The 16058-nt window shown below is 34.9% G+C and overlaps 1 protein-coding gene across 3 annotated transcripts in view; it reads left to right on the top strand.

Annotated features, from left to right (window-relative positions):
* AGL (amylo-alpha-1, 6-glucosidase, 4-alpha-glucanotransferase) overlaps nucleotides 1–15302 on the top strand; it is a 100491-nt gene extending 85189 nt beyond the window's left edge. For all 3 annotated transcript variants that reach the window (XM_006049778.4, XM_045166071.1, XM_006049777.4), the window contains exons 28-34: nucleotides 865–1000; nucleotides 2021–2133; nucleotides 2959–3170; nucleotides 5322–5419; nucleotides 7413–7500; nucleotides 7600–7733; nucleotides 14595–15302. In XM_006049778.4, the coding sequence (XP_006049840.2) occupies nucleotides 865–1000; nucleotides 2021–2133; nucleotides 2959–3170; nucleotides 5322–5419; nucleotides 7413–7500; nucleotides 7600–7733; nucleotides 14595–14712 (899 nt within the window). In that variant the 3' untranslated portion in view covers nucleotides 14713–15302. The remainder of the gene's footprint in view (nucleotides 1–864; nucleotides 1001–2020; nucleotides 2134–2958; nucleotides 3171–5321; nucleotides 5420–7412; nucleotides 7501–7599; nucleotides 7734–14594) is intronic.
* Nucleotides 15303–16058: the final 756 nt, after the last annotated feature.

The following is a 16058-nucleotide window of genomic DNA, read 5'->3' as shown; positions in this document are numbered from 1 at the left end:
CAACCTGTTCATTCATAGTCATTTTGACCTGTGTACCTTTTTGTGCTCATTCTTATGACTTTGTGGCCAAATTTCAGAGATTTAGTCACTAAACATTGACTGTCCAGTTATTTAGTATCAAGTAAATTAAAAAGCTCTTTGCCTTTGTGTATCACTTGACAAACATTTTCCAAAAACTAGTACCTCTATTCCTAGCTCATAATAGAGGAAATAGGAACAGGAGGTAAAAGGAGCCTGCCCAAGGAGGTGCATCAACCATCCATTAATAAACATAAGGGAAGCATTCAATCTCACCAGTACTCAAACAAATTTATATTAAAGTAGATCATCTTCTTTATCTGTTCATCTGTTGGTGGGCATTTAGGTTGTTTTCATGTCTTGGCTATTGTAAATAGTGCTGCTATGAATATTAGGGTATCTTCTTGAATTGAATGTATGTTTCTTCTTGAATTATAGTTTTCATCTTTTCTGGATATATGTCCAGGAGTGGAATTACTGGATCATATGGTAGTTCTATTTTTAGTTTTTTAAGGAATTTTCATACTGAAATGAGCCAGTGAACAGTTTTGAACATGAATGACATGACCTATCTTGTGTATTAAAAATATAGTGGCTGCACCAATTTACTTTCCCACCAACATTGTACCAATATTGTACATACCCTTTTATCCACATCCTCTCCAACATTTGTTATTTGTAGACTTTTTGATGATAGCCGTTCTGACAGGTATAACATGATACTTCATTGTAGTTTTGATTTGCACATCTTCAACTTTTAAGCTATTACCAAATTATCTCCAGAGTAGTTTTCCTAATTTATTATATTCCTTTTAAATTTTATAAATGATTTATTTTTATTTTTAGGTTTTGATATTACTGCAGGGGTTGATGAAGAAACAGGATTTGTTTATGGAGGAAATCGCTTCAATTGCGGTACCTGGATGGATAAAATGGGAGAAAGTGACAGAGCTAGAAACAAAGGAATCCCAGCCACTCCAAGGTAGTGTTTGTTTATAGTATTTATATAATTATATCATTTGTAAAGTGATACACTTGTGGAATCTTTTATTCTATTAACCATGAAATGTTCTTGTTAAATCAGTCAAAATTTTCCTTCCCTCCTCCCACTTCCCCTTCCCCGTACTCCTGTCTCTCCCCCAATACACACATATACAATCCTCTTGATATGTCATCAGGTAAAGCTATCTGTTCTCTTCTGGATGTTCTCATGGATTGATTCCCTACAAGCACCTCAAAGGAAAGTTTTATGATTCATTATCCCCATGGTTAAGACATTTCTTTATAACTTAATTATTTTCACTGTTATAAATATTTCATTATTATTATCTCTTATAAATACAGAAAACAACCAGTTGTCCTGTCTTTTATGAAATCCTTTCACTTTCTAAATATTTTCCCCTTAATTTTTTAATCTTTTATCTCATCATTTCTTTTTATTATTTTAAGCTCTTACTACAATATCAAATCTAAGAAACTATTTTCTTATCCAAATTTTACCTTCAATCAGAAATGTAAAAAAAAACTGTTGAATAGAATTTGTCATTATTTATTTTGCATGTTCTTTTTAAAAACCTATTTATTTTGATGAATTATTAGATCTTGAACTTCCCTTTCATTTTCCTTAAAAATGAGCTTTGAAATTATGATGCTTAACTTCTCTGGCTTTCTTTAGTCCTATATCCTATATTTTCTACCTTTTCTCTGGAATTCTGTCTCAATATTCTTTGATTACTACTTCTGCCTTTTTCCAGAAGCTATCTCCTTTTACTCCGTAATCTGTATTCTACTTCATAGAATTTTTTAAAAATAAGATGCTAAGCAATCCAAAAGTAATAAAAGGAGAAATTTCTTATATATGCCACACACTTCCTATAAAGTAAGGATTTTTATAGTCATTTTTATATTAGTTATATAATTCTTGAAAATTATTTTTTGAATGCCCTTTAAATAGTGCTTAAATTACTCATTGTCACAGAATAAAATTTATTTTTAATTTTAGAGATGGATCTGCTGTGGAAATTGTGGGCCTGAGTAAATCTGCTGTTCGTTGGTTGCTGGAATTATCCCAAAAAAATATTTTTCCTTATCATTATGTTACAGTGAAAAGACATGGTAAGCTATTTCTTTTGTTTCCAAAGAAAGTCCAATGACTGTCTGTATGCTTAATCTACATAATCATCATGTGACTCAATGAACTAGTATTAGAAAACCCTTAAGATTAAAAGGAAAGACAAACCATTAATTTACTAGTATGAAAATTGTAACAAACCTGATTACTAACTATATTTTTATAGCAACTTTGAACTGACATATGAATAGCATCATACTTATTTTTTTTCCTTGATATGACTATGATCAGGTCAAGTTTTGGTGAACAATTATGAAATCTTTACATCTTTTTTTTTCTGAAACAGTGCTGTGCATTAGAAATATAATTTAAGCCACATATGTAATTTAAAATTTTCTAGTACCTACATTTTAAAAAGTTAAAAGAAACAGGTGAAATTAATTAATGATTATATTTTCATTAACTTAGTATATATAAAATATTATTTCAACATGTAATCACTATGAAATTATTCACGACTGTTTTACATTCTTTTGAGGGGTACTGTGCCTTAGAAATACAGTATATATTTTACATTTCTAGCACCTCTCAATTCAGACTAGCCTCCTTTCAAGTGCTAAATAAAGATAATTTTATCAATAGTAAGAGTGACCCAAACAAATGATCTGGAATCATTTGTTGGAGTCTAATCCTTTTTCAGTAATACAGTGAAAGATAATTTTTAACTTCTGGCTAGTGTCTTTCAAAAGACCCTGACACTTTCCAAAAAAAGTGTATAATTTATTGACTAAATATTACTCTTCGGCTTTAACTAAATGTTTGAGTTTCTCTGAATGCTTAAAACTGCCAGGTCTTTTATAATGTTTCAGGAAAGTTGGTGAGAGTCTCATATGATGAATGGAACAGAAAAATACAAGAGAACTTTGAAAAGTTATTTTATGTGTCAGAAGACCCTTCAGATGTCAATGAAAAGCATCCTAACCTGGTGCACAAGCGGGGCATATACAAAGATAGCTATGGAGCATCAAGCCCTTGGTGTGACTACCAGCTCAGGCCTAATTTTACCATAGCAATGGTTGTGGTGAGTGATTTGCTTTGTTCTTTTCAAATTTCAAAAATGTTTTGATAGGGTTTATTTAGTTCTTTATTCTCATTTGTTCTCAAATTCATTGAATTGTTTATTTTTTAATTTTTTTTATTTTATTTTATTTTTAAACTTTACATAACTGTATTAGTTTTGCCAAATATCAAAATGAATCTGCCACAAGTATACATGTGTTCCCCATCCTGAACCCTCCTCCCCTCTCCCTCCCCATTCCATCCCTCTGGGTCGTCCCAGTGCACCAGCCCCAAGCATCCAGTATCGTGCATCGAACCTGGACTGGCAACTCGTTTCATACATGATATTTTACATGTTTCAATGCCATTCTCCCAAATCTTCCCACCTTCTCCCTCTCCCACAGAGTCCATAAGACTGTTCTATACATCAGTGTCTCTTTTGCTGTCTCGTACACAGGGTTATTGTTACCATCTTTCTAAATTCCATATATATGCGTTAGTATACTGTATTGGTGTTTTTCTTTCTGGCTTACTTCATTCTGTATAATAGGCTCCAGTTTCATCCACCTCATTAGAACTGATTCAAATGTATTCTTTTTAATGGCTGAGTAATACTCCATTGTGTATATGTACCACAGCTTTCTCATCCATTCATCTGCTGATGGACATCTAGGTTGCTTCCATGTCCTGGCTATTATAAACAGTGCTGCGATGAACATTGGGGTACACGTGTCTCTGTCCCTTCTGGTTTCCTCAGTGTGTATGCCCAGCAGTGGGATTGCTGGATCATAAGGCAGTTCTATTTCCAGTTTTTTAAGGAATCTCCACACTGTTCTCCATAGTGGCTGTACTAGTTTGCATTCCCACCCACAGTGTAAGAGGGTTCCCTTTTCTCCACACCCTCTCCAGCATTTATTATTTGTAGACTTTTGGATCGCAGCCATTCTGACTGGTCATTGAATTGTTTAAAAATGAGTTATTTACTAGCTAGTTTTATATGGTCTTTTCTCACATCCAAGTACTAACCAGGCCCAACCCTACTTAGCTTCCGAGATCAGAGGAGATCAGGTGCATTCAGAGTGGTATGGTCATAGACCATATGGTCTTTTCTAATGAATAAAGCATAACACCCTTAACTATAACATTTGATGTAAAAAAATAGAAAATAATGGGTGATGACTAACGAAGTTCTTCTCAATGTTTTTACATCATAACATATAGAAAATGATAATTTTTAAAAAAGGAAAATGATGATATTTGTACAGCACACTGGGTGAAATGGATTAGGTTGCTGCCAGATCCACCCACATCATTGAGCCCCAGACCCCACCCAGCTGTGGGGAAAGCTGAGGGTGTCTGTTTCTCAGCACACTTGTGCCATGCCTCAGCTCACTAGTTGGAAACATCTGGACTAATGAACTAATATGAGTAGCTTCAATTCACATTCTGCTTTTTGCTGTTGTTGTATTGCTCTAATTAGTTCCGTCTACTCAAGAATGCTTGACTCTCCTTTTTTATCTATACTTTAGCCTAAAAATAAAGTACAGTAAAAGAGAGAAGGTATGTGTTCAACATCTGTGTCCGGATGTTGCCACCTTGTCAAAAAGAGTATTAAGTATTGTATTATTAATTACAGTAGAATAAAAAATACAAAAGTACATAAAGGTAGCTTTGGTTCAGTGTGCATTGATTTTATTTAACATTTAAATTTAATGTGGATTTTTAGTCACTTAGTCATCTTTCTCTCCTTCTCTATATCACAAGCAAATGTGCTCATGCTATTCCAGTGCATATCCTTCTGTGTTTCATTATGACACTAAAAGCAAAAAATGAGTTCCAGGTGAACTTAAAGGAAGATAATGTAAATCTTATGTTCTGCCTTCATTGGCGCTATGGCAACTTCCTTTTGGAACTAGTAAACTTTCTTAAAGTGACACAAGAAAACAATCACCCCAAACAGCTTTCCTAACCTCTAAGGCCAAGATCAGTGCTTCCGAGTCAGCCTGATAGAATTAGGTCTGATTAGACATCTACGCTCGATCTTCTGGACCTGCACTGTATTTTTAAAGTTTTCAGTATTTTCCAAGTTTATAGTATTTTTTTCTAATGTGGGTAGACACTAATTCTTCTGTGATCTCAAAAAGTTTGTATATTTGTTTTTAAAACTCATTAGGCCCCTGAGCTCTTTACTACCCAAAAAGCATGGAAGGCCTTGGAGATTGCAGAAAAAAAATTGCTTGGTCCTCTTGGCATGAAAACTTTGGATCCAGAGTAAGTTATAAGTATTAAGAATGTAGTTCATATTATATTTAATGTATAATTATATTTACTTATATTAATATTGGCATGAAAACTGTGAATTCAGAGTAAGTCGAAATATGGGTGTTAAGAACGGTGCTATTTTATTTCATCAAGTCATAATTTTTGCTTAACAATTAAATTTCTAAAGTTGCATTCACACTGAATTTTTAAAAATACCTTCTATATCTTCATTAAGGGGCTCCCCTACTGGCTCAGTGGTAAACAACCCACCTGCCAGTGCAGGAGATGTGAGCCCCGATCCCTGGGTCAGGAAGATGCCCTGAGAAGGACACCAACCCACTCCAGTATTCTTGGCTGGAGAATCCCATGGACAGAGGAGCCTAGGGGGCTACAGTCCATGGTGTCACAAAGAGTTAGACACAACTTAGCAAGTAAACAGCAACAACATCTTCAATAATCGTCAGTGTTCAAAGTGGGCTTGTCCTAAATTCAATAATCAATAAAAGAATTTTAACTTTATAAAACTAAGGTGTCATATGAATATTTTCTAATGCCTATTTTTTCTGATCATAAAAGTCATATATGATTATTATGAACATTGGAAGCATAGATGTATGGTTTCCTCAGAGACAATATTGTAGAAGTTGTTACTCCTAGTAATTCCTCCTATAATTCTAAATAGTATGTGTTTGTAGCTATTTCTTGATTCCTTTAAATATTCGATGTTATTTTCTTACTTCTTGTGATGACAGATCACATCACTTCTTTTGATGACAGATTTAACTGTGTCGTTACCTCGCCCTGAACCCTTTCCATTTTCTCTAAATAATTACATCACTGTTTTTATTTAAGCCAATAAATAATTTTGTTTCTATGATTAAATGTTTATCTCATTTTGCATTTCTTTTCTTTTCCAATTTTTATTTTTTCTTGAGTTCATAATGATGTTTCTATTTTTCTTCTACTGTTGTGCTTTAAAATTTGATGCCCGTCATCATTTGCTTTCTGTTTCATATGTGAGATTCCCATTTTGTTGTAGCCTTACCTTTGTAGATTTTTCCTAACATATTGTTTACTCATTTTACTCTTGAGATGCAAAATTTTATATGTGTGAACTTATCTGCATTCTAAAGTATTTTCAATGTTTTCGGAGGTGGTAAGAACCACTGGTCAGAACTAAAACCCACAGAAAAAACACACTTATGTGATAAGGTCTATCTATCTCACTAATAGAAAAAAAGCAATAATTTAATTAAAGAGAGTATAGATAACTATCTTGTATTAAATATTGCAGTGTTTGTAACTTTGTTTAGTTTGTAAATATGTGTAAATTGTATTCAGTTGCTATTTATAATCTGGTAACCTACCAATTTTACTTAATTTTAAAATAACTTAATGGAGAAGTTTAAAAAACAGCCTTTCCAATATATAATAATTAGTAAAACTTTATCATTAATGTTTACTAATTCAAATTATTGTGTGTATATTTTAATTGTTATAAGTATATTAGGGGCTTCCCTTGTGGCTCAGACAGTAAGGAATCCGCTTGCAATGCAGGAAACCGAGATTCGATCCCTGGGTCGAGAAGATAATGCTGGAGAAGGGAATGGTTACCCATTCCAGTATTCTTGCCTGGAGAATTCCATAGACAGAGGAGCCTGGCAGGCTACAATCCATGGGGTCGCAAAGAGTCGACTACAACTAAGCGACTAAGCACAAGTGAAATAATTAACTTTAACCAATATTTAGTGTCTCTTTGGAAGCAAGATATCTGAATATTTTATATTTTTTGTATTAAGTATTGAGCATTTGTTAATCATCCCCTAACACATTCTGAACTCAGTATATACTAATTTAGGGTTAGGTGGATGATGAGCTTTAGTCTATAGGTTGGAAGATAAAATAATTTTATTATTTCTTACCTTTTCCATTAGGAAATTTTTCTAATGCTTTTTATATAATGTCTGATCTTTTTTTAACCTAAATTTCAATCATTTTGCAGTGATATGGTTTACTGTGGAACTTATGACAATGCCTTAGACAATGACAACTATAATCTTGCTAAAGGTTTCAATTACCACCAAGGACCTGTAAGAATTTCTTTTTATTTCTTTGAGTTTTCAATTTGTTATTTTTCAAAGAATTTTAGATATTCACAGCTCCTTTCTCTTCACTTTTAAATTTTTCAGGAGTGGTTGTGGCCTGTTGGGTATTTTCTTCGTGCAAAATTGTACTTTTCCAGATTGATGGGTCCAGAGACTACTGCAAAAACTATATTTTTGGTTAAAAATGTCCTTTCTCGACATTATGTTCACCTTGAGAGGTAAGTCATCAGAGCATGTAATTTCTAAACTAGGGTTTAGTGTTTAGACTTAAATTGAAGAAAGTAAGGAAAACCACTAGACCATTCAGGTATGACCTAAATCAAATCCCTTACGATTATATAGTGGAAGTGACAAATAGATTCAAGGGATTCGCTCTGATAGAGTGCCTAAAGAACCATGGACAGAGGCTTGTGACATTGTACAGGAGACAGGGATCAAACCCTGTCTCCAAGAAAAAGAAATGCAAAAAAGCAAAATGGCTGCTTGAGGAGGCCTTAAAAATAGCTGTGAAAAAAAGAGAAGTGAAAAGCAAAGGAAAAGGAAAGATATACCCATTTGAATGCAGAGTTCCAAAGAATAGCAAGGAGAGATAAGAAAGCCTTCCTCAGTGATCAGTACAAAGAAATATAGGAGATCTCCTCAAGAAAATTAGAGATACCAAAGGAACATTTCATGCAAGATGTGCACAATAAAGGACAGAAATGGTATGGACCTAACAGAAGCAGAAGATATTAAGAAGAGGTGGCAAGAATACACAGAAGAACTATGCAAAAAAGATCTTCACGACCCAGATAATCACAATGGTGTGATCACTCACCTAGAGACAGACATCCTGGAAAACAAAGTCAAGTGGCCTTAGGAAGCATCACTAAGAACAAAGCTAGTGAAGGTGATGGAATTCCAGTTGAGCTATTGCAAATCCTGAAAAATGATGCTGTAAAAGTGCTGCACTCAATATGCCAGCAAATTTGGAAAACTCAGCAGTGGCCTCAGGACTGGGAAAGGTCAGTTTTCACTCCAATCCCAAAGAAAGGCAATGCCAAAGAATGCTCAAACTACCACACAATTGCACTCTTCTCACATGCTAGTAAAGCATTGATCAAAATTCTCCAAGCCAGGCTTCAACAGTATGTGAACCGTGAAATTCCAGATGTTCAAGCTGGATTTTAAAAAGGCAGAGGAACCAGAGATCAAATTGCCAACATCCTCAATGATGATGCCAACATCATTGAAAAAGCAAGAGAGTTCCAGAAAAACATCTATTTCTGCTTTAATGACTGTGCCAAAGCCTTTGACTTGTGTGGATCACAACAAACTGTGGAAAATTCTTAAAGAGACGGGAATTCCAGACCACCTGACCTGCCTCTTGAAAAATCTGTATGCGGGTCAGGAAGCAACAGTTAGAACTGGACATGGAACAACAGACTGGTTCCAAATCGTGAAGGGAATCCGTCAAGGCTGTATATTATCACCCTGCTTATTTAACTTATATGCAGAGTACATCATGAGAAATGCTGGGCTGGATGAAGCACACGCTGAAATCAAGATTGCTGGGAGAAATATCAATAAGCTCAGATATGCAGATGACACCACTCTTATGGCAGAAAGTGAAGAAGACCTAAAGAACCTCTTGATGAAAGTGAAAGAGGAGAGTGAAAAAGTTGGCTTAAAGCTCAACATTCAGAAAACTGAGATCATGGCATCTGAACCCAACTTCATGGCAAATAGATGGGGAAACAGTGGAAAGAGTGACAGACTTTATTTTTTGGGGCTCTAAAATCACTGCAGATGGTGACTGCAGCCATGAAATTAAAACACACTTGCTCCTTGGAAGGAAAGTTATAACCAACCTAGACAGCATACTAAAAAGCAGAGACATTACTTTGCCAACAAAGATCCATCTAGTCAAAACTATGGTTTTTCCAGTAGTCATGTATGGATGTGAGAATTGGACTATAAAGAAAGCTAAGCACCAAAGAATTGATGCTTTTGAACTGTGGTGTTAGAGAAGACTTGAGAGTCCCATGGACTGCAAGGAGATCCAACCAGTCCACCCTACAGGAAACCAGTCCTGAATATTCACTGGAAAGACTGATGCCGAAGCTGAAACTCCAGTACTTTGGCAACCTGATGCAAAGAACTGACTCATTTGAAAAGTCCCTGATGCTGGGAAAGATTGAAGGCGGGAGGAGAAGGAGACAACAGATGAGATGGTTGGGTGGCATCATGGACTCAATGGACATGCGTTTGAGTAAACTCCAGGAGTTGGTAATGGACAGGGAGGTCTGGCGAGCTGCAGTCTATGGGGTCACAAAGAGTCCGACACGACTGAGCAACTGAACTTAACTGAATGTTTAGTCAATTCATTAGCTATTAAGTAAATGGCATTTCCATAACATTTCTGTATATTCTATGTATCACAATGAAATTTGAAAGCTTTACTCTTTAACACAAGTTCTATGTAATTTTCACCTTATTTTAATTATTTTAGATTGTTATTTAAATACTTGATATTGCATGATTTGTATGAGGGGGAAAAGCCTTTGGTTTTTAAAATTTATCTAATATTTTTTGATATGGTTAGTACAGGATATATACAAAAACTAAAGGTTTAGGCTTGGCCTTTTGAGTTCACCTATTTAAACATATATTGATAAATGTTTTCATAAATGGTTTTATAATACTATAATTAAAATATCAGTGTTGGTGTTTTGAGTGTTTCAAACACATTTGTCATGTCCTTTGTCTGAACTGTTAGCAGATAAATAGTATCAGAGTTATGTGCCTTTTTAGGATGATATAACTTGGTCAAAAGCTCTTAATTTTACAAATTCTAGATTAAACCTAGATATATATACATCTTATATGATGTACATATATCGTATTTATAATATGCATGAGCAGCATAGATTTTCTCTCTACTACAGGAACACTTGGGGCTTCCATCTGTCACCATGAATGTTGTCAAAATTGTTTTTTCAAAGTTATTTTCATTAGCTTAAATACAGTCACAGAAATGGAGAAGGCAATGGCACCCCACTCCAGTACTCTTGCCTGGAAAATCCCATGGACAGAGGAGCCTGGTAGGCTGCGGTCCACGGGGTCGTGAAGAGTCAGACACAACTGAGCGACTTCACTTTCACGCACTGGAGAAAGAAATGGCAACCCACTCCAGTGTTCTTGCCTGGAGTATCCCAGGGATGGCAGAGCCTGGTGGGCCGCCGTCCATGGGGTCACACAGAGTCGGACACGACTGAAGCGACTTAGCAGCAGCAGCAGCAGTCACAGAAACTTTAGTCCTGTCACACTTCTACCTCATCTAGAGATTAAGTCTGAAGTCTTTGTAATGTAAACATTCTTATGTTCTGACCTTTATTGCACCACAGATCCCAATATTTGCATTACTTTTCTTTCTTCCCTTTTTTCCATGAGGAGTAAGAATATGTTGCACTGAAGAGATGATCTACTTTTGCCTATAATCCCATCCTTCCTCCCTGTTCCACATCCTTATCCAGTGATTATCCTTACTTGGTATCCCACTTGATCCTTCCTTCCTAAGCTATGAAGATACCTGTCAGCCTACCCTAAAATAAAGTCCCTTCATACTGTTCCTACCTCAAGCTTTGTTTTATCATTCTGTTTTCTTTTCAGGATCCACATTTTCTATATGATTAGTTTTGTTTGTTTGTTTGTTTGCTTGTTGACACCAACTCAGTCGTCACCACATGCAAGGTGGCTTCTGTTTTGCTCCCACCACTCTGATGAAGCCACTCAAGAAGATCCTTTCTGGTTCCCAGATCCTATGACTTCCTCTCAGTTCTCTTCTTTGACTGGCTATCTCGTTGCTTTTCTCTTTTCATGAAAAACCTATGCTAGCCATAGCATTAAATTTCCCTTGTTAACCTAATAACAGTAACAATTATAATAATAGCAAATAATATTTATTGAGTACTTCAGACATTGTTCTAAATGCATTCATATAACATTACTCATTTCATCCAAAAAGCTATATAAGATAGCTACTATTATTGTTTTCCGAGCATCACATCTCCCCTTAGTAGCTGCGTGGCTATGGGCAAGTTATTTAACTTCTCTAAGCCTCTGTTTCCTCATCTATTTAAGGTATGTGCTGGTGTTGTTTTGAGGATTGATTTATTAGTATGTATAACATGGACAAGATACTAACTCAGATATGAGCTACTATCTCCATTTTATAATGTAAGCTTAGAAAGTTAAGTAATTTATACACAGTCAAATGGCAAGTAATTTGGTAGAGCTCTTATTAAACTCCAGGCAATGTGGTTTCACGGACTGCGCCCTTAACCACTACACAATTGGCTCTATTTGCTGTTTTTCTGGCTTTGCTTTCTGGAACCTAAAAACACATTCATTCTCCAAAAAAATCTATCCTTGATCTTCTTTTCTTCTCTGTCTGCTTGTCTTCTGTTATATTTCACCTAGTCTCACATCTTCACTCTTCAGGTAATTTTGAACTTTCATAAACTCCTCTTTTACTTTTCAGCTACTTAATAAACTTCTTACCTTGGATGTCCTTCTGCCATCACTCATTTTCTCTCAGTTTTTTTTCCTATGCTTCCCATCTTTGCTACAGTATTACCATTATTCATGGTCTGCAAGCTCAGACACCCCAGGTTCTTTTTAACTTTACTACATTACCTCTCCAGAACATCCAGATAGTTGTCAAGACTTGATTCTAGCTCTCCTCCTTTCAATAACCCACCGTCTTCCTTTCTTTGGCCAGTGCCTAGTCTGTAACTCATAATCTTTTCTCTGGACTAGGCAGTTAGCCTCCATACTACTTCCACTCTTCTCTCTCCATTTTGTCATATCACCCCAAACAAGCTCAATCTTGTTGACATGTAACTCTCACAATTTTAATCTTATGTTTAAACATCTTTAGCAATTCCCCACTGGTTACAGAATGAAATCAAAATTCCTTAGTTTCCACAATTTTTTCTCCAGCTACCTTTTCATTTTTATTTCTTGCTGTTTCCTATAGCTACTTTTATTACCATTAGCTTTAACTATGAGCTTTGGATTCAAATTCTGTCCTTGCTGCTAATTTTCATGTGTGACTTTCAGCAAGTTACTTAACGTCTCTGAAATAAATTTCTTCATCTATAAAATCGGAATAAGAATATCTCATTACTTGTTGTCAAGATTAAATGAAAAGATAGAACAAAAATATTTGTCACAAATCAAGAAATGGTTTCACCTGAAGTACATTATTACTTTTTAAATTTTCTATAGAATCTATAATAATGTCAGTATTCTCATTTTTGATGTTGATAAGTTGTATTTTTCTTTTTTTCCTGATCTGCCTGACTAGAAGCTTATCAATTTTATTGGTCTTCTTAAAGAACCAGCTTTTGAGTTCATCAATTTTTTTTTCATATTATTCAATTTTTATTGATTTCTATGCTAATTTTTATTATTCTCTTCTACTTACTTTAGGTTTATTTGTCTTTTTCTGTTTTTTTCAAGGTGTAAGTTGAGGTCATTGATTTAAAGACTTTTCTTCTTTTCTAGTATGGGTACTTAGTGCTAAATTTCCTTCTATGTACTAAATTAACAATACCCCAAAATTCTGATGTGTTATGTTTTTTTAATTCAGTTGAAAATACTTTCTGCTTTTCCCTTTAGCTTCTTCTTTGACTCATAGGTTATTTATAAAGGTGTTATTTAGTTTTCAAATATTTAGGAATTTTCCAGAGATGTTTCTATAACTGATTTCAAAGTTAACTCTGTTGTGGTCAAAAAATGTATTTTATATGACTAATCTTTCTAAACTTATTGATACTTATTTTATAACTCAAAATATGTTCTAACTAGGTCACTAAACTGCAAGTAAAAAAGTGTACCTTCTGTTATCATTGGATGGTGGTGTGGTTTAGGCGCTAAGTCATGTCCAACTCTTGCAACCCCATGGACTGTAGCCCCACCAGGCTCCTTTGTCCCTGGGATTCTCCAGGCAAGAATACTGGAGTGGATTGCCATTTCCTTCTCCAGGGGAGCTTCCCAACCCATGGACTGACCCGGGTCTCCTGTGTTGCAGGCAGTCTTTACCAACTGAGCTACAAGGGAAGCCACAACATTGGATGGGGTGTTCTTAAAATGTCAACTAGGTTGATGAGCGTTAGTCACTCAGTTGTGTCTGACTCTGTGATCCCATGGACTATAGCCTTCGGGGCTCCTCTGTCCATGGAATTTTCCAGGCAGGAATACTGGAGTGGGTTGCCATTTCCTTCTCCAGGGGATCTTCCTGACCCAATGATTGAACCCCAGTCTCCTGCATTGCAGGCTAGTGTAGTACAAAATACTTACAGATTTTCTGTCTACTTGCTCTGTGAGTTACCTAGAAGGGTAACATATTATTTTACAATTATGGATTTGCCTATTTCTCCTTGAAGTTCTATGTGTTTCTGTGCTAGAAGAATAGCAATGATACCTACCTCATAGGGTTGCCGTGAGTATTAACTGAGATAATGTACATAAAGCACTAGTATTAGAACATAGTAAATGTACAATAAATATCAACTGTACTATTATTCAGGAAAATGAGAAATTTGTATAGAAATTTGGATTGTTTTTAATTGGCATTTTTTTCTAATCATTTTCCTAATCATCATTTCCTAATCATTTTTTCCTTCATCATTTCATGTTCATTTTATAATTTTGTCAAGATAAAACATAATACATTCATATAATTACAATTTGAGTCTCATAAACTTACTCTAAAAGAAATAAAATTAGACCTGAGAGGATGTTTATCTCTATACTTACATTACTTGTAGTGGGAGTGTCCTGTTTTCGATACTTAAAGGGACTCCTTTGTAATTGAAAGTCTTAAATCCTAAAGACTGAATGTCAAAGAATAATTTCAGTCTAAATTCTTTATACATAATCTTTAGTATAGCCTGTTTTGTTTTGTATTAAATGGGTACAGATGATTGTTTCCTAAAAGAGAAGACAAAATCACCAGCTGTATTGCCTATTTTATTAACCCAACAAGATATATGTTTGATTATATCTCATAAAATGGCTCTTCTTTCTTTAAGATCCCCTTGGAAAGGACTTCCAGAGCTGACCAACGAGAATGGCCAATACTGTCCTTTCAGCTGTGAAACACAAGCCTGGTCAATTGCTGCTGTTCTTGAAACACTCTATGACTTATAGTTAGTTGACTCATGCATATTTCTTAAGTATGCAACCAGTTGTATTGTTGAATGCAGTTGTAATGTAATGTAAATGCTTTATATGCACATGCTAAAGTCACTTTTTAAATCCCATTCATATAATATTGATGCCCTAATAGGTAAGACTATAAAGCATTGGGTTTGCTAATGTAGTTTTTGATTTGAGTAAGAAAAAAAATTATCACTACCAATGGAATGTTTGTCTTTTGAATTCAAGAAGTATTCCTCAGATGTCTAGAAATAAATAATTTGAAAGCCGGAGTTTGAAAAAGAAAAATCATGTAATATTCCTTTTGTGCATAAGTGAAATGAAATATGAGAATGTAATAATGAAAGAAATGGAAAAGTATCTTTAAATGATGGTATATATTTTCTTCAGTAACAGTATATACTGAATAAGCTGTGGTTAATTAATCTTCTCAACCTTTTACTAATAGTATATCTGCTGCCGCTAAGTCGCTTCAGTCATGTCCGACTCTGTGCGACCCCATGGACGGCAGCCCACCAGACTTCCCTGTCCCCGGGATTCTCCAGGCAAGAACACTGGAGTGGGTTGCCAGTTCCTTCTCCAATGCCTGAAAGTGAAAAGTGAAAGTGAAGTCGCTCAGTCGTTTCCGACTGTTTGCGACCCCATGGATTGCAGCCTACCAGGCTCCTCCGTCCATGGGATTTTCCAGGCAAGAGTACTGGAGTGGGTTGCCATTGCCTTCTCCAATAGTATATCTAGCACCTTCCAAATTGCATTCAGAAGATAATAAATGAATATGGAATCATGGAAATGTCCACCTACAATATATGTTTGTAAGTGAAGCACAGATGTTTATAATGTGCTTTTATTTTTTTCACGGATAGTGTAATATGTTTTTAATACAATGAATTTCAACAGTATATTTAACATATATTTAATTGTGCTAATGATGCATAGGCTATATGAAAAAATCACAAAGTATTAGAAATTTATTTTCTAAGAAAATTTTTATAAAATTAGTCTTGAGTTCCACTTTCCTACTTTGAGATGGTTTACATTTTCATAATGCAAACCTTCAGACATATTTATGAGAATTTTAAAGAAAAAGGTACTATATTAATTTTCTAAAAATAACTATTTTTAGTTTGTGTATAAAAGTGTATTATATTGGTTTCCTGTTAACTGAAAACTGTTGACAAGTTTAGCATGGAGAACAAGCTTAAAATAGAGATACGAATTCAGCAGTTATCTTGACTCCAGTAAAGTCACTTGAATAGCTTTTCATGTGATTTGAAGATAGCTTAAATCTGGAAAAGTCATAAAAGGAAAAAGACTTTTAACATTTGTACGATTTGACA

The sequence above is a fragment of the Bubalus bubalis genome, chromosome 6 (assembly GCF_019923935.1).
Source record: "Bubalus bubalis isolate 160015118507 breed Murrah chromosome 6, NDDB_SH_1, whole genome shotgun sequence".
Taxonomy (NCBI): Eukaryota; Metazoa; Chordata; class Mammalia; order Artiodactyla; family Bovidae; genus Bubalus; species Bubalus bubalis.
This window is presented reverse-complemented; position numbering and strand designations above follow the sequence as displayed.